The sequence below is a fragment of the Prionailurus viverrinus genome, chromosome F2 (genome assembly GCF_022837055.1).
Source record: "Prionailurus viverrinus isolate Anna chromosome F2, UM_Priviv_1.0, whole genome shotgun sequence".
NCBI lineage: Eukaryota > Metazoa > Chordata > Mammalia > Carnivora > Felidae > Prionailurus > Prionailurus viverrinus.
Window position 1 is genome coordinate 81,264,672 of NC_062578.1, and position 25,390 is coordinate 81,290,061.

Genomic DNA, 25,390 nt, shown 5'->3' on the forward strand with positions numbered 1-25,390 from the left:
ATGATTTTAACAAAGAGCACTTGAACTTCAGAGTTGTGAAGGGTCTTCAAGGTCACCTGGGTCACCCCCTAGGCCCAGAGAGGCGCGTGGATGCCCTTACCACAGCACAGGCTGGCTCCAGAGCCCAGGGCTCCCGTCCTGTGCTAGGGCCTCCCCAAGAGCCCAACTGGCCTCTGCCCGTGTTCTCCCAAGAGTGACTCTAAGTCCAGACCGTGAGCCGCTTGGGGTGATAAAGAGGCTCTGGAGGAAATGCAAGGTGGTGGGTGGGACCCCTGCTCCATAGCCTCAGACTATAGTCTCTGACAGCCCGAGGCTGGCCCAGGTGGAACCTTCCGGAAAGACTTCGAGCATTATTGCTCAATATGGTGGCCACCAGCCACACGTACCTATTTAAACTGAAACTTAAGTAACATTGAAAACCTCAGTTCCTCAGCAGCACTAGCCACATTTCCAGTGCTCAGTACTGGGTACGTTGGACAGTGTGGACAGAGACACTTGTATCCTTTCGGAAAGTTCTACTGGAAGGCTGCGACTGGAGCGTCTGGTAGAGGAAGATAGAATGCTGGTGACAGGGGCTGACAGAAAGGTTTGAAGTCTGAAAGGATGTTGAAGGAGGTAACATGTTTCTTTGCATGCTAGCCTATTTGGTGAAATGTCCGAAAGTCTGTTGGGATGTTTGTATTTTTATTGGATATAAAAATAAGTGTTAAATAACAGATGTTAGAACATTTATTAGAATCATTATTCTAAAATTTTGGTAAAATGTGAGAATATTAGGATTAGCTGCTGGTTAGAAGGTTAAAATAATTTTAATAATTTTAATGGAATATTTGTAGCCCTTACCAGCTGCGTGCAAACGCTTCTTCATTTGGTTCAACTTGATGGGTATCTGTCAAAGGCTGGCCCTACCACCAGGCCTCGCACTGAGCCCTGGCAAGACCCTGCCTCTGGCCTGGAGTGCCCAAGGTCTAACAGGGGGAGACAGATCAGTACGCCAAGGACAGGGGTCTTTGTCAGTCATGGGCTCAACACCAGGAAGGGACGAGCAAAGTCACCAGGTGGAGACATCACGGACTGCCCACCCAGAACGTGAGGCTCCAGGAAACATGGCTTGTCGAGTTAACACCAGCATCCGGCCCACACTCAGTGCCTCAGACTCGCTCATGTTCAGAAGAGAACACAGATCGGGCAGAGGATGTCACAAAGTTACGGGACCTCCCTGGGGTGATGAGAGGGGCCTTGGGGGAACTGCTGGGCTCCCCCAGGCTGCTGACCGAGAGGCTGATTGAGGTAGACGAGGTGACCGTGCAGGAAGAGACGTGCTCTGCCTTCATAGGAAGAGGGTCTGGCTTTCAGAGGGTTGAGAGGCCCCCGGGAAAATGAGGAATTCAGGGATATTTCTGCAGAATTCTCATCCCGCAAAAGCCAGACTTACAGGGAAGGGTGCCATCTGGTGCCTCAGGGAACACCTGGGAGCTGTCCCGACACCACCATTTACCGGGTGCTCATGGTGGCCGGAACTTCACAATGCCAGCCCGCTCATTTTATGGAGAAAGCTGGGAGCTCAGAGAGGGGAGAGGGCTTGTCTAGGCTGCACAGCCGTGGGGGACAGAGCTGGGACTCAGGCCTGGGCTGCTGACCCCAGGGTCTGTCCCTGGTCTCTCCCTCCAATCCCCCCTCCCCCAACTCCCAGGTCCCAGGCCAGGGGCCACAGACTTCTCCAAACACTCTCAGTGAACCACCAGAGACACAGGTGAGATCCCCGCCTTGGTTTTAATACTTACACCTGGCTCGGGGTCTGACCCCCCCCCCCCCAGGGGTGCAGTAGGGCCACCCCAACAGCTGAAAGCCCTGTGGTGGGGGGTCGGAGCAGAGCATGGCCAGGCCTCCCCCCACCCGGACCTATCCCACCATTCTAAGGGCTTTGACCTTGATGACTTGGGAGCTGCCAAGCTGGAAGATGTGATCCTTCGGGAATGCCATCTCACGGGGGGTGGGGGGAGCTGTCTGCTGGTCTCCGCTGCTCCAGATGGGGGCCCCATCCTCGCTGGCCTGGGAGAGCTGCTTGGGGGCCTGTGCCTCCACGGTTGGAAGTTCCCTCGCTGGCCAGGGGCGGGATTGGGCGAGGGTGAGGGCGGGGCAGAGGTGGGCTGGGGTCTAGGTTGGGACAGGCAAGAGTTAGGGTGGGGTCGCGTGTAGCCAGGGTCAGGCCTGTGCCCTTATGGGGACGGGAGTGTGAGTGGGCCTGGGGGCGGGAGGCGTTCCAGGGCCGTGGCTGGGGTTAGAGGTGGGTTTGGGGGCAGATCTGGGATGGGCTGTGTTCAGCAGTGTGGGTGTGGTCTCAGCTGAGGCTGTGGTCAGGGTGGCCGTGGGTCCACCGTGGTGGCCCTCGGAGGCTCACCTCTCTGGCGCATCAGGAGCTGGTAGAGGTGGCCCACCCCTTCCAGGCTGGAGTGCCGGGTGGCCTTGTCAGGGTCCTGGCACAAAATCCCCAGCATGCCCACCAGCTGCCCAGTCCTCCTGAAGTCCTCTTTGGTCTGCAGCGAAAGTATGGGAACCACAGAATGCAGACCCTACCGTGGGGTCTCCCCTCTGCTGTGCACTCACCCCAGCTCGGCCAGCATCAGCATGCATCCCCTCCAACCATGTGGCAGGGCCGAGACTCAGCTCTCGGGACCCCAGGCCCAGGCTCTGCCCACCCAGTCGGGCCACTATAGTCAACAGCTCAGGGCACAACTTAAGGGGCTGACCCCAAACTCAGAAACGAAGAGAAAGAATACTTTAATGCAATATTTAGAAAAGTCAAAATGGATGTAACAATTCCTGATGCACACAGTTTCAAAACTGTACCTAGAGACGGCCTGGCCCTGCATTACCACCACCTTACCTCATGGGGCTTCACTCTCCTGGCCCTAACCCCCGCCCTGGTTTCAATAAAACTTTATTTATAACAACAGGCAGCCAGCCCACAGCTGCCGCCATTTGCTGAGTAGATTGCTTTAAAACACCACCTTATTTATCTTGATTGTGGGGTGTTTTGGTGTCCGGGTAAATTTTGCACCCCAGGTCAGCGCCTCACTTGCCCCGGCCGCAGTCCGGGTCCTGGGTTGCAGAAATCGATTTTGAATGAACTGCAGGCCCCTTGAGCCCCTCTAGAGGGGTCCCCCTCACCCTGAGAATGAAGGAGGCGTCTGTGCAGGGAGCGCTCCCGCCCGTCCCCCATGCCCACCTCTCCGCCTTCATTAGAAACGCACGCCGGCCGGGCAACGTGGAGAGAAACTAATTTTCTCAACGTCCCACGAATCTCCCTAAGGAATTAGTGCTGATTTTGGCTGATAAACGCAGAAGCGCTCATTCCCTGACGGTGCCGACTTCATTCAGCCCAAGGGCTCCAGCGACAGATGGCGGTTAGACTGTGAGGCATGACCCGCTGGGGGTCGCGGTGGACGGCGGCTGTTGCCGCAGTCAGCGCTGACCTGGACTGGCGCAGGGCCGCACCCCTCTGAGGACTCATTTCCTCCCATTTCATGGGTGAGACACTGAGAGGCTCAGGGCGTACAGGAACCTGCCCGAGGCTTCAAGGCGCGTTGGCAGGAGCCCAGCCTGCTGGGTCAGGGGTCCAGGCATCTGGGTTCAGAGCCCAGCTGGGAGGACCTGAGCAGGGGGCCCCAATCTCCGCCCCCAGCCTGTTCCCTGGTGTGCGTGGAAAGGGGACACTTGGGGATCCGCGCTGTCCTGGTGGCAGAGGTCCAGGGGGCCTGGAACCCCACGAGCCCGAGGAGGGTGGCCTGGCTGGGGCCGCAGAGGGGCCGTGGGGCGCGGGGCCCGCGGGCTGGATACTCACATCCAGGTAGAGGTGGTGGCTCAGGAATCCGAGGAGGGCCACGCAGCTGTGCACAGCCCGCTGCCGCTCGTGTGTCTTCTCCGACGCCAGCCAGGTGTACATGTGCTGCGGGTGGGCAGGGGCAGAGAGGGGGTGCTGCAGCTGCGCACCCCCGCGTCCCCCGGCTCCGCGGGGGCCACCCCCTGCTCAGCCCTGGGCTCACCTCTCGGCTCAGGACCCGCCCCGGAATCGGTTAGCTGGCCAGCAAGGCTCCGCCCTGCCCGGGACCCAGGTCACACCCACCCTGGCCGAGACCACGCCCGGTCCAGCCACGCCCCTCACCTCAGGCCCGCCTCCTCAGCAGGGCCCTGCCCACCCCCGACTCAGGCCTCGCCCACCCTGGTCCATGGCTCCGCCCCTTCCGCGTCCACCGCTCCCCAGGTCTTGCCCTCCCCTGTCCCTCTGCTCAGCCTCTCCTGACCCCTCTGCTCCAGACAGCTCTGTCAGAGAGGAGAGGTCGTTTCCTGCTCAAAGCCCCTGGAGGCCCCTGGGTTTGAACCCCTTTGGCGACACGCACCCCTGTACAGAACAGTGCTTTTCTGTGCGCAACATAATTGCACGGAGTCACAAAGGGATGCAAACACATATTGAAACAGTTACACTGAACAGTTTTAAGCCACATCTGAGCCTCTTTGTTAAAGCGACGGATGCTTATAGTCAGTGATTCTGACGTCGGATGCAGGAAACGGTATTTGGAGATTCTGTGACCCAGCAATGTCCCATGACCACATCTGTGACTTCCATCGGTGGCAAACATAGCCACTCCCGGCACTGCTGTGGTTTGTCGCCAACATTGCCAGGGGGAGGGGACACACTACTTTTCCGGTGGGGGGGGAAGGGGGTGAGTGAAAATGCAGACATTTCCCCCACCCCCGCCAGGCACACACCTGACTTCCATCGGTGCACCCAGCTTGGGGCCCCCTGCTTCTGTGGCTCCCCTCGCCCCCACAAGGCCTCCAGGCTGGACCTAACCTAACCCTAACCCCCCTCCTCACCCCCAGCCGCCACCTTAGCGCACTCCCCAAGCTGCAGCCATGCAGAATGTCTGTCCCGATCCTGGGCTCACACAGGCTGCTCACCCCTCGGCGGGGCCCTCTGCCTGCTGGGCCCTTCCCTTCCCTTCTCTACCCCATGACCTCCTTGGTCCTCATTCAGGTGAAGTCCACTGGCCCTGACTTCCAACCCTCCCAGCTGAGCCAGTGTCCTATCTCTGGTTCCTCCCCTGCCCCTGGACTGTCCCGGCCTGTTGACTGGTCTCCCTCCGGTCAAGGTGAGAGGGTGGGGGTGCTGGGCTTGTGAGAGCCCTCCTCACAGCTGGAGACATGGCTACAGAACGAGGTCTCAGGGGAGGGAGGTCAGGTCCCAGCCTGCTTCCTCAGCAGCCCCCCTCAAGTGTGGCACTCAAGGCCCACTTCCCACCAGGGGCACCTGCCGTCCTGCCCTCCAGTTCTCCCAAACCGCTGTGATCCCTGAAAATGGACAGCCCTCAAGCCTCCAAGTTCATGGGCCACTTGCCACCCGGAGTTCAGACCCTGCCTCCTCCGGGCACCTTCCCTTGTCCATCCTCGGCCCGGCCTGTGCCGGCCCCGCCCCTGCGCTGTGCCAGCTGCCGCCCCTCACCGACAGCAGGAAGTGCAGCTCGTCGGCCGTAGGGTTCTGCATGATGAGGCTCTGCAGCATCTGGTCCAGGGCCTCCAAGGTCTTGTTGTAGAGGGTCTGTGCAGGGGGGTGGAGCAGGTCAGGGCAGCCGCCAGGCCCCGGCTGCGACTGCGGGCCAAGGCCTCCTGCAGGGCCCCAGTGCATTGGCCTCTCCATGGTAGTGGTGCCCCTTCCTGCACACCCCCGTGGCCAGGCTGCACACCACGTGCGTTCACATCACATCCAGGAAGGGCCCCGGCACAAGCCCCATTTGGGCAGCTGGGAGATTGGGCAGGGGGCAGTCTGGGTCAGACCGGCCCAAGGTCACAGGTTTCTCTGTGGCCAAGGTAAGTTCCTTTGCAGCGGGGCTGGCTTCTCGGGCAAGCAACCTGCGCAAGACCTGGCACCCAGAAGGATCCTCGTGTGCTTGGTTTCCTGCTTTGCGGTCCCATCTTGAAATTCTTCCTGAGCTTCAAACAAGGGCCCGCATTTTCATTTTGCATTAGTTGGGGCAAATTACGCAGCTTGTCCTGCCTCCTGGGTCTCACATGAGACCCCCAATGTTTGCTGCTCGGCTCACCGGGCGTGCTCATGGAGGGAGCCAGCCAGAGAAAGCGCCCAGCCCGCCTCCTGTCAGAGCGGAGCCCTGGGCGCGGGCTGTCCACTCCCTGGGAGCCCTGGAGAACTCACTTCAGCTCTCTGAGCCCACCTTGGTCACCTGAGAACTGGTTATGAGGTCAACCCCACCTGCTGGGTGCTGATGCACATTGAATGGGAAGGAGCAGGAGCCCCCAGCCTACCTTCTGGGACCCGGCTAAGCTCCCTAGGTGAGCCAGCCATGACATTGTCATCTGGTAATGGGGGCACTTTAGGTTCCTGCAGGGTTGGAGTGGGGACAGGCCCTGGCCTTCTGGAGGGCTGCTGCTGTGGTGTTGTCCTGGGCCCAGGGCACCACTTGCACTCTCCGCATCCAGAGTGCCTATCTGTCCCAGTCCAGTCTGGACCCGGCCATGGGGCAGGAGTGGGGTTCTACCCCGACTCCCACACCGGACACTTCCATTTCTCTGAGCTGGTTTCCTCACCCTGTGGACAAGTGCTGCTGGGAAGGTGAGCTAACATACACACAGGTGCTCAAAGCAGGTGCTCGGTTAACACCAGTTCCCTGCCCTTTAGGGTAAACACTTGGGCAGCAGGTGTTGGTGGTGCCCCAGGGGGATGGGTTTATGCCCTCTGCAGAGCCCATGAGGTGCGGAGGGGGGCATCCGGCCCAGTAAAGGATGGGCCTGCTGGGGCCTTGGTGGGGTGAGACCAGTTAAGTAGTGAGACAGCCCAGGGCTGCTCTCTGGGCAGGCAGGGAGAGAGGTCACTTATACTCCTATTTGTAGAGCACCCTGTGCACCAGACATGGGACACCAGTGTCCCCTTTTATCTGGAGAATTAAGTACTGTTAGCTCCACACTTATCACCCCCATGTCACAGTTGGGCAAATGGAGGCTCAGAGAAGTTAAGAAACATGCTCAGGGTCCCCAGCCCTATCCTATGGGGGGGTCAAAGGCTCTGCCATCTAGCCTGCACCCCCTCCAAAGCCACGAACAGCAGGCAGAGCTGGATGCCTGCCCAAGGGGCCCCTCTCATTGGAGGGGTACATGGGCCAGCTTCACACCTGTATGTTGGGTGGCTCCAGGAAGAGGCAGGTGTGTTTCTTCAGGATGTCCATCAGTGGCAGGGCGAACACACTGCGGAGGCAGACTGACAGAAGCCGTGATTTCCTCTTCAAGTCCAGGGGCGGCCTCAGTTTACTGTTTAGAGGTAGAGGGCAGTGAGGGAGGGGTGTGGGGGCCGGTGATTGCAAAGGGGCCCCCAGCCAGAATAGACCAGATTTGACAAGCCCTGAGCAGCAGCCCCTCACCCAGTCTGTCCTTGACCAGAGACTCAAATGTGAGCTTCTGCCTCGCTGGCCTGCAGAGCCTCCTGGGCAGGTTGAATTCCAGGAGGCTTTGTAAGGGACTAGCATGGCCTGGTTGGGAGCAGATGCTTCATAAGCCCTGTACCTCAGGCTCCCCTTTACTGGACAGACTGGTCTCATCCCAGCCCTGGCTACACCACTAGGATCTTCAGTGGCTCTGTTTGGGCAAATGATGCTAAAATTTCATTCTTTGAGGTGTGAATTAATCACAATAGCTATACTGTTTATTGAGAGCCTCTTACAGGCCTGAACTGGGGCCTGACCCTGGGTGGGGCTGGGGAGCGTACCAGAGGCTGGAGATGATGTGAATGGTCTGCTGGCGAGTTGACGTGCACAGTGTGTCCTGGGGTTCCTTCTCCATCAAGACCTGTAGATCCACAGGTGAAGGCTGAGTGACTCAGGCCTGGGCTTATCACACTTCTGACACCAAGTCTCATCCCTGGCTGAAGAACCCAGTGCCTGGCACCCCATGGCCCACGGGATCATGGTCCAGCTTCCCACCCACCCACAGGGGCCTCTGTGGCCTGGCTGCACTTAGAGAACTAGAGCACAGCCTTTAGAGTGAGACAGGTCACGTCTGCACCCTGACCGCCACATACTGGCTGCACGACCTTGAGCAAGTCTCCACACTGCCCCAAGCTTTGCTTACTCTGTTACTTAAATAACAGAGTGTTGTTGCACACGTGTCAGGTGTGAAGCAAGGTGTGCAAAGCACAGTGTCTGAGTCACAGCAGGAGCTCAGTGAATGGGAGCTCAGTAAACTGTTATTTTATTATTACAGTTGTAATTGTCCAGCAGTTGTGTGTTTCCTCCACTACCCTGGGGTTCTGTAAGCCTGAAATCTCTAGTGAGCAGTGGTCTGCGCTGGGATGGTGCTAGCAGAATGGATGGTGCTGGCCTTTCTGGGCCTCAGCCACATATGCTGGGAGGTGGACACAACTGGCCGGCTCAGGGTCACTGAAGAACCAAGAGAAGTGGGGGGCATGGAGCGCTCCCAGGTGCCAGAGCCTATGAGGGGCTTGGACACACCCTAGAAATCCAACTTCTTTGCCCCTTTCCAACACCTGCTTCTTGTGGATGCTGCTGGCCCGAGGGAGGAGTCTCCTCCTTCTCATGGGTCCCCTTCCTCTGCCCCAGGACCCTGACTCACCATCAGACACTCAAGAAGCTCTGAGATCTGGGAGAACTCGTAGCTGTGGGCCCCCTCATTGCGGCTGATGGCCCCCACCAGCATGAAGATGGCAGTGAGGAAGCTCTGCTTCAAGGTCTCGTCCTGGCATGGGGGCATGGGGGTCAGGCCATGGAGCGGGGGATAGAGGGGGCACAGGACAGGCAGGAGAGAGCGCCACCATCACATGTGGCTGCAGGGCATTGCTGAGGGAGTACGGCAGAGATCTGCAGCTGGGCCACATAGGTAGGACTTTGAGGGGGGAGCTGTGTGGTTTTGTTTAAAAATGTGAATATGTTGACAACATGTCAAGGTCAGGAGTAAGAAGCCAATGTCTGGCCTCACTCGATGTGTGGCAACCCAGAGCCCAAAGATCTGAGGGATGGGATGGCCTGACCGGGCTGCCTGGTCCTCTTAGCCCCCTGGGGTGGACACCCTGGGTGCAGAGTACAGAGTCAGCAGGCCATCGTCCTGGGGAGGGGATGGGGCATCACCGGGCCTTCCAATGCCCCAGAGTGAAAGCCAAGGAGAGTGTGGGGGTGGGGCCACCACGGAAGCCCTCGAAGCTTTGGGTGGGACAACGGGGTGAGTAGGCGGGACAACGAGGAGGCCAGGCCTGGCTCCTCCTGATTTCAGAGTCAGGTAAGGGTGGGGAGGAGTGCCCCAAGGCCCTGGAAGGTCCTAGCATTCTCTGACCCAGGTTCTGGTGGGGCCTGGGCTGTGTCAAGGCTGGGCTCCAGAGGGGTGGCCCCGGGGAGCCATACCCAGGAGCTGTAGTGGAAGTAGAAGACCATCCGTGACAAGATGTTGTCCACCCAGGGGAGGATGTGCGCCTTGGCCTTGACCGCCATCTGACCGTAGGCGAGGAGCATGGTGCTGCTGGCCCACCTCCACTTTGGGTCCTCTGATTTCTGACCCTGGTGGGGACAGACAAAGGGCGTCGGGGTCCCCCTGGCCCGCCCCCGGGGGAGCGGCGACAGGAAGTACTCTGCACCCTAGCGGGTACTGCGGGCAAGGGTTCTGAGGGGTTGCGAGTCTCAGTTTACCGTGAGAGGAAAATAGGGAGAGTGGAATCGTCTCTCTGGGGGGTTGGAACGGGACTGTGGGGTCACCTGAGGTGTGTGCGAGGCACTCGGCTCTCCCAGAACTGGCCAGGGTCCTAGCCCCTCACGCTGCCTGCCTTGCGTAGCCCCCTCCCCTGGAGCCGGAGGCCCACTTCCCCTTTGGGCTGCTGGGGGCCCGGCAGGCCATGCCTCAACCTAGGGAGATGGTAATGGGGCTCTGGACCTTCGGACCCGAGGGAGGCCCAGAGAGTGTGGGGGACATCTGAGACACCCTTCTGATGTCACTTGAGGACCACTTGCCTCCATTCCCTGTCAGTGACTAGGCCCCCTCTGAGGGCTGGAGATATGGGTTTCAGTCCCTGCTCTGTCACCTGCCGGCTGCGGGGCCCGAGGAGGTGGCCGGCCCCCGCTGGGCTGTCTGTGCTACCTGTGACTCTTCCCCCGTCTGTCCTGAGCTCCCTCATGCAGCCCCAGACACTGATTCTGCCCGCAGGAGTGACCAGGGGTGCAGCGAGGACGGGGGAGGGGGGCATGCCGCCCATCAGCAGGGGTACAAGGTCGCCCTCTGGACCTCGTCTCATGTTACAGGCAGGGCACGTGTCAAAAGGCCATTAATAAACACAGCGGCCAGCACAGCCACTGCGAGATGTCACCGGGGCGCCTGCTGTGTGCCAGACATTTCAAAGCCACGTTTCCATCCCAACGGCTGGGAAGGGAGGAATTGTTATTCAAGAGGAGAAACTGAGGCACGCGGGTCACGCTGCAGGTGGCACTGGAGGCCAGGGAGGCTTGGTCCAAAGCCTGTGCTCCTAACTATCCCCGGAGACCCTCTCGGACGCCCAGACCCGTGTAGAGGGTGGGGGTCCTGATGCCCAGCCCCTCGTTGAGGCCCCGAACCGCCCCAGAGCCAGAACCTTCAGGCAGAAGCTGTGGAGGCTCCATTTAACGGGTGTGCTCCGGCCAAACTGCTCTAGGACGGCCCAGACGTGGTCCAGGTGGCGGGTCGCAGCCAGCCCGACGGTGAGCGCGATACCCTACAGGTGCGGGGGAGCAGGGTCACCGGTGCCGGTCACAGGACCATGCCTGGACTCTCGCCTGGGCGTGTGGAAATTGAGGCCCAGAAAGGGAGGGGACTCGTCCAAGGTCATGGGGACCCCCTCTCCCCCACCCCCCCCCCCCGCTCTTCAGGACATGCAGCTCTGGCCCAACCCTGTGAGGGCATCTCTTATGGGGGTGGGTGGGTGGTGTGGGAGGCAGGGGGGAGCGGTGACTCTTTGGAGGCCTGTAAACTCCCCCTGCCCCCACTAGCTCTGAGCCTGGGCCAGAGGAGGGAAGGAGGGTCCAGGAAATAGATGTGTGACAGAGGAGAGGACCTACCAAGTTATGGTAGGCTCAGGGTGTGACCAGGGTCAGGACTCAGGGTGTGAAAAGGATCAGGTGTCTTTGTCTGGCCTGACCAGGGCTCAGGGTACGAGCAGGGAACAGGCTAAGCTTGCAGTCAGGGTCAGGCGGCTGTGGGCTAGGCTGGGGGCCGGGTCCTCACCTCCCGCTGCTTGGGCCACTGGTGGGACGTGTCCAGGAGGGTTCTCAGGTGTGTCCTGACAGTGGTGGCATTGTCCTCGTTTTGAAGGATCAGCCCGTAGTAGATGAACAGAAAGGCCTGGGGGGAGGTTTGGCTTCTTGTCCTGGGTCTGACCCACCTCTGTCCACCCCGATGGCCTCCCTGGGCTCCTGTAGCCGTCCTCACGCCCCTGCTCTAGGACCCTCATGCCCCTGCCTAGTTTTGACGGGTTTTAACAGTGCCACATCAAATCCGGCTGCACAGGCCCCTGGCCCTTTGTTTCTTTCGGGTCTCAGTGTCTTTCTGGGGCCTCGGCCTTGCTTAGGTGGGCATCCTATGGACAGAGTCCCTGGGACTGTGTGGTGGGCACAGGGGCTGCCTGGGGGGGCGGGGGACACAGGGGGTGATCCACCTTCTCCGGGGGCTGTTCCTGATGCGTCTGGTCAGGCTTGGTGAGTGCCGACAACAGCTCCTTGGACCACCTGTCCATGTTCAGGAACTGGACGGACTTTCCCGCCATCTGTGAGCAGATAGGAGTGGGCAGGGCTGGAGTGGTCACTCCCTCCACCCCGCGGGCTGGGGCTGAGGCCTCCACCAGCCCCGGCCGGCCCTGGTCACTCAGAGCCCTGACTCCGTCATTCTCTTGCCTTTCTTCCTGAGTCTCCAGGGCCCGCCCTCTGATTTCCCTGAGATTCCCTTCCCTGGAGGTGTTCAAGGAGAGGCTGAAACCAGGAGCCTGCCCATGTCCCCAGCACCGGGCAGGGGCCCAGACGTCACAGATGCTCAGTGAGCGTCAGGTGAACGTGGCCTGGCCTGAGTGTGGGTGCCAGGCAGTCTCCCGGCACCTGGAACTGTGCCTGGCACGTAGTCGATGCTCCAGTAAAATGGTTTTGAATGAATGTGGGATCAGAGAAACGAAGGAGTGTGGCTTCTAAATATAAAGTCCTAGAAGTTTTGCTCTAACATATGACGACTACAAGATTTCTTTATTTCGGTGTTCCCAGATCCCACAGTTCAAGTCCGAGATTTTGATCCCCAGGTCCTTTGGGGCGGGGGTACCCCTTCTAGATATGATCCCAAGCCTCCAGATCTTTATAGAAAAAACGACTGGGGCGCCTGGGTGGCGCAGTCGGTTGAGCGTCCGACTTCAGCCAGGTCACGATCTCGTGGTCCGGGAGTTCGAGCCCCGCGTCGGGCTCTGGGCTGATGGCTCAGAGCCTGGAGCCTGTTTCCGATTCTGTGTCTCCCTCTCTCTCTGCCCCTCCCCTGTTCATGCTCTGTCTCTCTCTGTCCCAAAAATAAATAAAAAAAAACGTTGAAAAAAAAAAAAGAAAAAACGACTGATGGATGTGAAGGTAAACGTTTTCCGAAGTTTGTTCAGCAAAACCACCATAAATTCGGTTGAAAGATGCAGTAAATTGTGTTGGCTTGTGTTTTTGTTTCCTACAACCTCTTGCCAAGGGTTAATATCGATGATAACGAGCACTTCATAAGCTAGTAAGAAAAAGGCAACGGTCCGCTTAGAAATAGTGAAAGCACACACACGTGACAGGCTATCACCTCAGCCTTGCTAATATCTGAGGAACGGAAATTAAGATGATATGAGACTGGCAAAAAATAAACTTGCTGGATGTCAGCAAGGAAGTGTCCTTCGGTGGGAAGGTGAGGGATCTCTCTCTCTCTCTCTATTTTTTGGTGAAGGCTTTGGCAGGCATCAATTAAAATTTAAAACGTGTGTACATTTCCCCAAGGGACTCCCTTTCTAGGAATTTATCCTAGAGGAGCACTCATAGGTGCCTTGGTTGGAGCACAAGGGTATCCATTCTGCCGCGTGGCTGGATGCAAGCCCGCCGAGAGTGCCCCCTGCAGGTGGGACCTTTAGCGCCCTCTCCGGCGATGCTGGGGAGGGTTGGGTAGCGTAGGGTTGGGTAGCGTAGGGTAGGGCAGGGTGGGGCGGGGCGGGGGGCCCTGAAATGGCCTGAAATGGACATTGCTCCCCGCTCTCGTCAGCCCGGGTTTTGCCCCGAGTCTGGCCTGTTTGTAACGGGACCTACTGGCTCCCCACCCTCCCTGCCCCCAGGACAGGTATCTGCCGATCACCGTGGGCCCCGGGCCACCCGGAAGCCCTGGGTTCTTGCCTATTGTCGTGTTTCCTTCAAGTGCTGCCTGTGCCACTGCTACAGCTCCTCATCCGAGATTCACATTCAAAACCCCAGAAAATTAAACACTTTTTCATGGCTTTGCAGCAAACTCATTTGGTGGTAAAAGCTGATCCAAACCGATGTGACACTATTTATGGGAATTAGTGTGAATTTTGTATGTGTCTGCAGCAGAGATATTAATGTATTTGATTCCACATCTGCCCCAGACCCTGCTAAGGGTGTTCGTAGAATATATAGGGTGGGCACTACATTACTTAAAAAAAAAAAAAAAAGGAATATCTGAGTTTGGGGAACAAACTTGTTTCCAAAGTTAAAAATTAGTCAAGTTTTAAAGAATAAAAAAATTTTTTTGAGGTCCATTTATTTTTGAGAGAGAGAGAGAGAGAGAGAGAGAGAGAGAATGAGTGGGGGAGGGGCAGAGAGAGAGGGAGACAGAATCTGATTCAGGCTCCAGGCTCTGAGCTGTCAGCAAGGGCCCGACGCGGGGCTTGAACTCACGAACGCAAGATCATGACCTGACCTGAGGTTGGACGGACACTCAACTGACTGAGCCACCCAGGCGCCCCAAGGCTTAAAGGTTTTTTTTATTGAAGTTTAATTAACACACGATGTCCTGTAAGTTTCAGGTGTGTAGCGTAGAGATTCGACACTTCCATGCGTCGCACGGCACTCGCCACGGCGTGCGTGGTCACCACCTGTCACCATACAGCGCTGGTACAATATTACGGACTGTATTCCCTCTGCTGTACTTCTCATCCCCGTGCCTTACTCACTTTATAACTGGGGGTTTGCACCTCTACATCCCCTTTGGCTATTTTCCCCGCCCCCTGCCCCCCACCCCCCCTCCTCCGGCCACCAGCAGGCCTCTTGGTAGTTGTGTGCATTTAGGAGTCTGGTTTGGTTGTTGTTTCTTTGTTCACTTGGTTTGTTTTCTTAGATGCCACATAGGAGTGAAATCATAGGGTATTCGTCTTTCTCTGTCTGACTTCCTTCCCGCAGCACAATACTCTCTAGGTCCCTCCGTGTTGTTGTCGATGGCAGGACCTCATTCTTTTTCATGGCTGAGTAGTACTCCGCTGGGTATAGAGACCCCTTCTTTATCCGTTCTTCTGTGGATGAGCACTGGGGCTGCTTTCGTATCTTGCCTGTTGTAAATAACGCTGCAGCAAATGTAGCCGTGCAGGTATTTTCAGGGTAGTGTCTTTTTTCCTTTGGATAAATACTGGATCATCTGGTACTTCCAGTTTTGTTTTTTTTTGAGGACCCTCCGGGCTGCTTTCCACAGCGGCTGTGCCAGTTTGCATTCCCACCAACAGTGCGCGAGGACCCCCTCGGCTCCGCATCCTCACCAGCATGCGGTATTTCTGTTTTTTTTGAGTCTGGCCATTCTGACAGGTGTGAGGCGGTATCTCATTTCGGCTTCGATTTGTATTTCCCCGACGATGCGTGATGTTGAGCATCTTTTCACGTGTCTGTTGGCCATCGATAAGTCTGGGTTGTCAGTATGTTTACCGAGGGGGGCTTAACTCACAGCGTGAGGCATAGATCTTTCCCGAGCGGCACAATGAACTCTGACAGAGGTGCCGACCCGCGCTCCTGTCAGCCCACCAAGAGCGAGAACACATTCCGCACCCCCCGGCGAGCTCGCTCACGGTCCTTCCTAGTCAATCTCCATCACTACAAAACTGCTTTGATTTCTATCACCGTAGATTGTTTTTGCCTCTTCTGGAGTTTCATAGGATGGGATTCGCACAGTGCGTACCTCGTACTTCTGTGCATCTGGTGTTCTCAGCACGTGTCTGCCTCACGTGTCAGAAGTTCTCTCCTCTCCGCCGTGTTTCTATTGTTCTGTTTCTCCTCTGTGGTGTCTTTCACTTGCTCTTCAGGTGGACGTTTACCTACGGACTTTAGGTCTTTGCTGGGGGTCCTGCTCTGCCTGGTGCAGAGCACTGCTGTCTCCGGTCTGCAGCTGTTTGGGGTAGAGGATCTCGAGGGTCGTGGGCCAGTCCACATGGGCCCTGAGCTCTGCCCTCTGCGGCGAGCTCCGGTCTCACTGACGTCCTAGCTACACTTCCCTTTCGTCCGAAAGCCCAGTCCTGTCCCCTGACCTCACTTTTGGGGTCTGCTGGATCAGTGCGTTCCCTCGTCCCCCGCTCCGGGTTGGGAATCTGCTGTTGTGTTAATCTGCGCGTGCTGTGTGTCTTGCTTTTTTATTTTTTAAAAATTTTTTCAGTGTTTATTTTGAGAGAGAGAGAGACGGACAGACAGAGCACGAGTGGGGGAGGGGCAGAGAGCAAGGGAGACACAGAATCCGAAGCAGGCTCCAGGCTCCGAGCTGTCAGCACAGAGCCCGATGCGGGGCTCGAACTCACGAACCTCGAGATCATGGCCTGAACCGAAGTCAGAGGCTTAACCAACTGAGCCCCCTAGGTGCCCTGTTGTGTGTCTTGTTTTATAGATAAAGGCTATCGCTAATGGGGACTTGGGACCCAAAGAGCCACAAAAATTGGTGGGTCTGGTCAGATCCTTAAAAACTGGTAGAGCGCCCGTCACGGTGTTAGGACAAGTTGGTCACAGAACGGGTTAGGTTGACTCTAGGTCACCTGCCAACCTCAAGAGAATTTCCGTACAATGTGCTGTGCTGTAAAACGTGCACAGTCCCCAACCTAGCAGCACATCCCTCTTGGGTATTGCTTGGCTCTGAGGAACCCCAAAGGCTTAGCTAAAAAAAAAGCGCTCCTTAAGCCCCGAAAACTCAAGTGTGCTATCTTCTGTCATACCTGCTTATTTTATGTCTAAGAACTACGGTCCCAGAGCTATAAATATCTCCCAAAACAGCAAAATCTTAGTAAAAACAACCTAAAATTCCAATGGCCATTACGGAGGATGTTCAAATTAGGATTGTTTATTTCAGAAGTGGATTTGGAAACAAGGTTGCCCAAGATGACACGAACAGAATGGAATACTTAGTTTAATTATGATGCAGAAGCTTCCGAAAGGCTTCACGATTCCGGAAAAGCTCCATTCAAAGGTTCATTACCGAAAGCTGATGACAAATGAAAGACAGGTGCCCAAAACAAAAGGCAGGGAGCCTGACGCGACCCCTCCTGCTGGCTCCTTCCTCCCTGACCTGAGTCCTCATGCTTTGTGGACCCTGCAGACACAGTTACCTTTGGAAATAAACCTGCTGGAGGTCCAGGAGTCTCTCTCAGAGTCTTTTCCTCTTTGGTCAAAGGCCAAACTAAGGGCAATAGTTAAAGAAACTTCTAAGCCCAGAGAGGGTCCCCAGAAGCTTTCTGAAGAATTTACAGTCCTTACCATGGGCTATGACCCAGGCTGCCAGGTCCGCGTCAGCGTGTGCACCTGCTGGTGGGCCCGGAGGGCCCGGAAGCGGAAACAGAGGCAGGAGGGTGTCATCTGAGGATGCTATTTCAGAGCCTCAGTCTTCGACATGGTCCCCTCATGGGCCACAAAAGAAGCGACGACCGCTCCCAAGCGGTGCCCAGAGCCCGCCCGGCCGCACTCACTGGTCTGTTATTCAAACGTGCAAACGAAAGACTGATCTGTGGCAGACTCTGAAGTCTGTCTGGAAGGGATCTTCCTGCAGCATCCTGGGTTCCAGACAATAACTGAGGGCACCCAGCGTGTTCCAGCTTTTCCATTTGTAGGTGGATTATCTCCTGAGATTAGAGCGTTGATAAAAAGGCAGAAAATCGGACGGGAGGCCCCCTGCCTGACTGAACTCATGACCAGAGCTGGGGACTTTACCTTAAACAAAGGTCCGCCAAGCTGTTGGCCTGAGGGCTGCAGTGGCCTCAAGGTCAGGGGCCTGGGGCGGCACCTGGGCCTCCCGGGCACCCCGAGGCGCTGCTCCAGGGATTGACGTCTCCGCTGTCCCCGCAGGCCCCACGGGACTCGCCCACACCGCCTCTCGGGTCCCCGTGCCCACCCCCGAGCCGGGGCCCCCCGTGGGCCTCCCAGGGCCGACGGGGATGGCAGGGTTCTCTGATCTCAGCAACCCCCTCCAGCAGCCAAGAGAGAGCCTAGAATTAAATTAGTGGGAAGCCTTGCCAAATTCGGGGATGTGCGAGAGCTACAGTCTCTCCTTAAACCCCGCTCCCCCAGGACAGCAAATCCCTCGGAGGAAGGTTTCCATAGTGAGGGCATCTGATCCAGTTTAGAGGGAGTTTCTGTCTCAGCCAGGGGCCTTTCCCTGGAAAACGCTCTCTTTTATTGTGTGACCCAGGCCCTGACAACCTGTCCACCGAGACCTCCTTTCTAAATGCAAAGGGCCAGCTCACACATTTTGCCTCCGCTGGAGACCTCGCCTTGGAATTTCCTGACCCACCCGAACCTTTTATGTTCTTTACAGTCTGTCCTTGACATACAAGAGGACAAACTGCAACAAAAGTCCCTTAATTTAACTGAGGTGCCTGCAAGCCTGTGGGCCGCCTCTCAGACTGACACTGGGAGAGTGAAAACGGACAGAGTCTGTCAAGATCCAAATAGCCACCTGGGTGGCTCAGTCGGTTAGGCGTCCGACTGGGCGTCCAGCTTCGGCTCAGGTCATGATCTCGCGGTCTGTGGGTTCGAGCCCCGCGTCGGGCTCTGTGCTGACGGCTCGGAGCCTGGAGCCCGCTTCGGGTTCTGTGTCTCCCTCCCTCTCTGCCCCTCCCCTGCTCCTGCTCTTTCTCTGTCTCTCAAAAAATACATAAATGTTAAAAAAAAAAAAAAGATTCCAACAGACATAACTACACTTCTTCCCAAATTGCTTCAACCCCCATGAAACCCGAGGCTGTACAAGGCCTCGCACCGACGGCAGGGACCCCTGGTCGCCCAGGGGCTGATCGTCCCGCCCCAGCCCTGGGACAGGAGATCTTGCCCGCCCGCCCAGAAACCTAATGGACACAGTGGTGATTTGTCCAGGATTGAGGGCCGCTAACGAGACAGTTCCCCGTTTCCCAGTTGTTCCAAACCTGGACAGCGGACTCACAGGGGTTCGTTATTCAAAATGGTGGATTTGGCTCAGCTTCTCTAGCATCGCTGTGGACCCTGGCAGCTGATGTCAGTCAACAACATACCTGGACAGTTCCGTGAGGCCCCTTCTTATTTCTCCCGAGGGCCCCGTGGAGAGTGATTCACCCCAGATGCCCGGGAGAATGGAGCCTCTACAATGAGGAGAGAACGCCTTGCCGTGCTCAGCTCCCAACCAGATGTTCGTGAAGGATTCCATGTATTTGCTTGAGGGACATAAAGCCCCTAGAGAGAAAATGCAACGCTCTCTAGACGCGGCTCCTGACCTAGGTCATGATCCAAGCGCTGACCGAACCCAGCTGTCCCCAGAAAGGATGAAACTGATCAGAGCATTTCCTGTAGGCACAGGACGAAGCCACAGCCTTGTGTTTGTCGAGGCCCGGCTGCCTGTCGCAGACCGCGGGCTCCTAATGTTTCTCCATCAGCTTTCCCACTCTTTGAACTTACTAAAATTCCAGTCCCTGGACCCATTCCTTGGGGGGGGGGGGGGTGGTAAACACAAGCAGGCTTTAGAGAACTTAAACAGGCCCTCCCCAGGAATGACCCGCCTCAGGCCCACAGAACTATTCAAACCTTTCCCCGGTTTGTGCCAGAAAGAGACAACCAAGTCCCGGGGATGCTCACACACAACGTGGTGGGGAACACCGGCCTGTTGCTTACAGCCTGGTTCAGGCGCCCCTGACGCCCCGACGGCCCACAGCCTCTCGCTGGGGCAAGTGAGTAGAAGCCTGAGCAGATCGAATGCCAGGACATGACGCTTATTTGCAGACCGCTGTTCATCCCGCCATGTTGCGGGATGTTTTCTTTCTTTAAAAAAATTTTTTTAAATGTTTATTTATTTCTGAGAGAGAGAGAGAGAGAGAGGCAGAGAGAGAGGGAGACACAGAATCCGAAGCAGGCTCCAGGCTCTGAGCCGTCAGCACAGAGCCCGACGCGGGGCTCGAACCCACAGACCGCGAGATCATGACCTGAGCCAAAGTCAGACGCTGAACCGACTGAGCCACCCAGGCGCCCCTCTTTTTTTTTTTTAAAATATAATTTATTGTCAAGTTGGCTAACATGCAGTGTGTACAGTTGGTTTTGGGGGTAGATTCCCATGATTCATCACTTACATACAACACCCAGTGCTCATCCCAACAGGTGCCCTCCTCCCTGCCCAGCCCCCACCTTCCCACCCCCCCCCCCCCATCAACCCTCAGTTTGTTCTCAGTATCCCAGAGGCTCTTATGGTTTGCCTCCCTCCCTTTCTGTCACTTTTTCTTTTTTCCCTTCCCCTCCCCCATGGTCTTCTGTTCAGTTTCTCAAGTTCCACAAATGAGTGAAAACCTATGGTATCTGTCTTTCTCTGCCTGACTTATTTCTCTCAGCGTAATGCCTTCCAGGTCCATCCACGTTGCTGCAAATGGCAGGATTTCCTTCTTTCCCATGGCCAAGTAATATTCCGTTGTGTATATGAACCACAGCTTCTGTATCCATTCGTCAGAAAAGGCCATTTTCAAGCTGGAAATGCTGTTCCTGGCCGGTGAGCTGCTCAGGAGGGGGAGCCTCCCCCAAGCTAAATCCACCCACTCTGGGCCATCATCCGAGTGGGCCAGTTACTGGAAGGACCGACTGGTAATTCTCATGCTTGCAGCCGGTGCGCCTACAGGGTCGTCCATGTATGGGGATGTTGTGCAAACAAATGGGTTTTCTTTGCGTCCTTTTAAGAAATTTCTTTGACTTGTACTCTAGATTTTATTATTTCTTTCCTTCTCCTTACTTTAGATCTCATTGGTCCTTTTTTTGGATAGCTCTTTAGTTTTCATTTTCATTTTCATTCATTAATTTTTTTCAGTGTACTTATTTTGAGAGAGAGAGAGTGCACACAGCTGGAGAGGGGCAGAGAGAGAGAGAGGGAGAGAGAGAATCCCAAGCAGGCTCCACGCCATCAGCGCAGAGCCCTACGATGGGGCTTGATTTCACAAACGGCGAGATCATGATGTGAGCCGAAATCAAGAGTCGGACGCCTAAACTACTGAGCCACCCAGGCACCCCGATAGCTTTTTAGATAATAGACTTTATACCTTTCTTTTCTTATATAGGCATTAAAAACACGAATTTCCTTCTGAGGTTGCTTTCTGTTGAACCCCACAAATTTTCACACGTTGTGTTTTACGATCATTGCGTTCAAAATCTTTTCTACTTTCTCTCGTGACTTCTTCTCTGACCCATGGGTTCCTTAGAAATGTGTTGTCTCCTTTCCAAATATTTGGGATTTTTTTCCAGATACATCTTTGCTATTGATCTCTGATTTACATTCTGGTCAGAGAATGTACTCTGTTTTATTTCAGTCCTTTTAAATTTATCGAAACTTGATATAGGGCCCAGCGAACGAGCTATCTTGCTGAATGTTCTATTTATGTTTGAAAGAAATGTCAATTAGATCAATTTGGTTAATTATGTCGTTCAAGGCTTCTCTATCCTTAGTGATTTTCTGTCTTACTTCTCTATTAATCATTAGCTGCTACTGTTACCACTAACGGAAACTATTAACTACACTGAACAAGGGCGGCCCGCGTACCGGGCACTGTGCATTACATCCTGTAGCCCCCTCTAAGCCTGTTTGCTCATCTGTGACAGTGGGGTTCCTCCCTACCCCCCACCCACCTCCCAGGGAGAGCAGATGCCCTGCTCCCCTGCTGCCCCCAGCGTCCCTCGGAAGGCCCCGGAGGCCGGGCTCCCCCCTACCTGGGCCAGCTGCTTTTCCCAGCATGCCTTTTCTCCCTTCTGGAAGATTGACTCTGCGGGAGAGAAGGGCCACGTTGCTGGAGGCCACATCTGACGTCCACGCCGGGGCTGGATCTCGGGCTCCTTCTCCCCCATCCCTCAGATACTGGGCTGAGCCAGGGTGACATTGTCCTGCCTCTGCTTGTCCTGGCTTCGTGGAGGGCGGTGAACTGGGTGCAGGGTCTGGAGAGCTGGGCTGGACTTGTGGCCCTGCCACCCTGGCCTTGTGTCCTCAGGTCGGCCGTGTTGCCTCTTGGGGCCCCCGGCTCACCAAGGGTGAATGGAGGGTTCCCTCCAGGCGTGGCCATTTGGAACGTGCCAGAGTCCCCTCAAGGGTGGGAAAATAAAGCCCGGAGAGGGGTGCGTTGTGAGAACGGAAAGCTTTTATGGAACTTTGGAAACTCAACCTCGGAGGGAGGGCTGCCTTGGGGGTGGCCTGGGGGTCTCAGGGCAGCAGCATACTCCGTTCACACTGTGAGTGGACGAGCGTGCCTCAGTGACAGCTGGTGTTTGCCTCCCTCCGGGGGCTGTGAGCTCCTGAGGGCAGGGAGCCTGGCACAGGGCAGGTGCTCAGTTGGTTGCTTTGCATTATGCTAAACTCTCTCCTGGCAAGACCCTTCCCTATAGGGCCTCCCCCAGGGTCCTCAGAGACCCCACTGTCCAGGGCGACCCTTCCCACAACTCAGAGCCAGTGGCTGCTGTCGAAGCCCTGGGACCTGGACATCACAGGCCTGTAACATGCTGTTTGGGGCCTTCAGGCCCATCACACTGCCTCTGTGAGCTTGGTTCCTCTTCTGCTAGTGAGCAGGGGCACCCGCCTGTTGTGGTGACAGAGGACCAGGACCCTATGGCAGTGCTGGCCTCACGCCCATCCTGGGCCACCTCCTGGAGCCTCCTTGCCCTGTCCTGCTTCTGTCCAGGCCATTGTAGAAATGCTGACAGCAGGACCACGGGCCAACGGGGACCAGCTGGCAGGCTGGTGGTCTCCTTTCCTGGGGGCCTTGAGGTGGCCCTGCCTGGCCATGGGGAGGGGGCTGTGGGGGGGGGCTGAGGCCACATCCCGTTCCTCTGGCACAGACACGTTGTGCAGCCGATGCCTGGCCCTACTGACCCACAGGTCAACTGTGTTGCCGAGCCCCCTTCTAGATCCTTCTCTATGATGCCACCCTCGGGGCCTGAGGGCAGAAGGTGGCCAAGGCGAGGCTGGGGGGTGCCTCAGGCCTCTAGGGCAGGACATACCGTTAGAGGTCAGGATGCCCATCACGTAGAGCAGGCTGCGGTGCGGGAAGACGCCTGTCAGGACCTCGGTCTCCAGGTGCTGGGCCACCACCTGCCACGAGTGCCTACAGATGGCCAGCAGCACGTTGCCGGCCGCATCCTGGTACACCTCTTCCAGCTCCTGGAGGGCGGGGGGCAAGAAGGAGGAGTGGGCGCTTGGACACACCTTTGGCTTTTCATGCATGAGGTCTGGTTTGGTCGGCAGGGCCGCTGTGGTCAGCCCACATTTTGGATAGAAAACAGACCAAGGTGGCCCAGCATATGCCAGCTGAGCTTCTGTCCCGGGGCTGAGCTTCCCGGGACCCTCAGCACCCCTGGTCCTGGGATAGTTCCAGAAGCCCGCTGTGCTTCCTGCTTCTGAGCCTGGAGAACCGCTCCCGCCCACCTTGTCCATCCAGATCTAGTCCGTTTTAGAGCGGGCCCCGAGGCCCCCATGTGGGGCATGGGTCCTGCAGGCTCCAGTCAACTGTCCCCTCCGGACAATGTCACCTCCTTTGATGACCCATCTGGGTGAATTCCGAGCCACGGTTTCTGCCTCTCGGGCCTGAGGGCTCGGGGTCAGCCGCTCGGGGAAGAGGCCCAGCTGGCGGTCTTGCCTACCTACCCCCGGCTAGTGGGGCGGTGGCCTCGGGCACAGGGGAGCCCGCTCTGTGTCGCCACACCTGGGGCTTTTCTCAACAAAATTTTGGTATGTCTTTTGATGCTGCTCTAATCTGGGTTCCTCTTTTCTCCGAGGTTTAGTGGGAACCATCAGGTGCTGTCTGCGGCTGCCAGTGTGAGACGGGAGGTGCTGTCACAGGACCACCGCCGGGTGGGGGCCAGGGGTCTGCCCTGCGTCTGGTGGCGTCTGAAAGCGGGGAGGTCTCGGGTCCCTCCCTGTGTGCCCTGCGATGCTGTTTCAATCATCATGTGAGACCATTCTGTCGTTTATAATTTACTCAAAGTGTGGGTATGAGGGCTTCTCATTAAGAGGGTGGATTGAAACTGCTTTTGCCCTTTCAAAAAAACACCTCAACTAAGCCACATTTAGGAGCTTTTTTTAAAGTTTACTTATTTGTTTTGAGAGAGACAGAGTGCATGAGGTCAAGTGGGGGAGGGGCAGAGACACAGAATCCCAAGCAGGCTCTAGGCCATCAGCCCAGAGCCCGAAGCAGGGCTCGAGCCCATGAACTATGAGCTCGTGACTTGAGCCGAAATCTAGAGTCGGACGCTTCACCAACTGAGACACCCAGGCACCCCCCCTCCCCCCCCGGCCCCACCAAGGAGATGTTCTAAGAAGTTCAACAGCAGCCACGTTCTGGAAGCTGGAGAGCAAATGAATGACAGTAATCGGTGAGCAGTAGGCAGCATCGGGCAAGCCCAGTGCCACCTGGCCAGGTCTGCCCACGGGTGGGGGGGACTCCACAGGGCACGAGTACCAGACCTCTACGACCAGGGTGCTGGGGGAGGGTGCAGCGATTCAAGAAGGCGTCAGGTGCCCAGATGCTGTGCCCGCTGCACACCCAGAGGAGTGTGTCTCCAGAGGGGGCAGGCGCGGGTCTGGGACGGGAGGCCAGGGCCCTCCACAGCGCTGCCCCTGGGCCTCACACCTCCCGGCCGGGCACGGTGCTGGAGTGTTCTCTGGGAAATCTGGGCAGCCCAGGACGAAAGCCACAGAGGTTCTGGCACGGGTGGTGGGCAGCCGTGGGCTCCCTGCTGACTCTACAGTGGACCCCAAATCCTGGCACCCGCCGGTGCATTCAGAGATCCCTATCACCACTAACCACGGGCAGAGATGAAGAGATGAAAACTTCCAGCAAAGCTGTCTCTTTAATGTCCCGAGAGATCAAAGCAGGTATTGTATCCACAATAAAACAGCATGATATGAAAGTGAATATTCTGGGCCCCAAATCAAGATCGTGGGACAGTCGAAGGCACGGGGCAGAGCTGGGGACTCCGCAGAAGGTCTGGAAGACAGCGCGTCCTCAGAGAGCCGAACGGAGGACAGAGAGCTGGTGGAAGAGACACCAGATGAAAGTATTAGGGAGGACTGAGCACCCCGCACCTGTGCGTCCCTGAAGCCTTGGGCAGAGCAACGCGGGGGACAGACGATACTGTCAGTGAAATAAGTGAGAACTTTTCCAGAAGCAAAGGTCCCAAACAGCCAGCCAGACCGTGGGGGGCGGGGCCAGAGCGCACAGTGGCCACGGAGAGACCCAGAGCCAGGCGCACCTTGGGGAACTGCGGGGCGGGCAGACGCACGGGGGACTCTGCAGAAGGCTGCGTGCGGGTAAAGGTCTCATGTCCGCAATGACTTTGGAGTCTCTACGGTTGCACCAGAGGCAGTGGGGGGACCACAGGGCACCACTGCCAGCATGACAATGACCTTGTCGAGCAGGAAGGAACTGAGCGGCAGAGCAAACCAGCAGTTTATTTGGGGCCTTTAGGAATTCCAATCCGGGAGACACAGATTCAGGAGGAAACCGAGATGTGCCTGGAGCTGGAAGAAAGAGCTTACGAGGCCAAACCCCGCAGGGGTTTTAGAAGAAGTATGATTGGTGTAGGAAAAATAACGTTGGTCTACACAGGATAGGTCGCTGTGCCGGTCGCCAGGTCGGAGCTCAGCAGCATCAGCCTCATTCTGGGAAAAACGCAACACGGTGTGGCCGTTTGTGGTCAACGCGGCCTGAAGTCCAAGCCGATCCAGGTGAGCACGTGCATCAGACCAACCTCCCTGGTGGCCACTGTCTCCACCCTGGCCTTCCTGACTTCATTTCAGATGTTTCTGTCCACGGTCTCCAATGCAGAGTCCGGGGCAAAACAGAAGGGAGAGATTTCCAGAAACGCGTGGTCTCAACACTGCACTTCCCAAACGCACACTTTCTCAAGAA

The 25,390-nt window shown here is 56.7% G+C and overlaps 1 protein-coding gene across 2 annotated transcripts in view; it reads right to left on the bottom strand.

The window, feature by feature from the left end:
• LOC125156607 (maestro heat-like repeat family member 5) overlaps positions 1 to 25,390 on the bottom strand; it is a 63,768-nt gene that overhangs the window by 22,889 nt on the left and 15,489 nt on the right. For both annotated transcript variants that reach the window (XM_047842776.1, XM_047842775.1), the window contains exons 5-17: positions 22,482 to 22,641; positions 21,204 to 21,256; positions 11,693 to 11,800; positions 11,263 to 11,379; positions 10,634 to 10,753; positions 9,420 to 9,572; positions 8,638 to 8,760; positions 7,775 to 7,854; positions 7,185 to 7,320; positions 5,504 to 5,599; positions 3,845 to 3,949; positions 2,402 to 2,537; positions 1,930 to 2,102 (exon numbers count right to left, since the gene is read on the bottom strand). In XM_047842776.1, the coding sequence (XP_047698732.1) occupies positions 1,930 to 2,102; positions 2,402 to 2,537; positions 3,845 to 3,949; positions 5,504 to 5,599; positions 7,185 to 7,320; positions 7,775 to 7,854; positions 8,638 to 8,760; positions 9,420 to 9,572; positions 10,634 to 10,753; positions 11,263 to 11,379; positions 11,693 to 11,800; positions 21,204 to 21,256; positions 22,482 to 22,641 (1,560 nt within the window). The remainder of the gene's footprint in view (positions 1 to 1,929; positions 2,103 to 2,401; positions 2,538 to 3,844; positions 3,950 to 5,503; positions 5,600 to 7,184; positions 7,321 to 7,774; positions 7,855 to 8,637; positions 8,761 to 9,419; positions 9,573 to 10,633; positions 10,754 to 11,262; positions 11,380 to 11,692; positions 11,801 to 21,203; positions 21,257 to 22,481; positions 22,642 to 25,390) is intronic.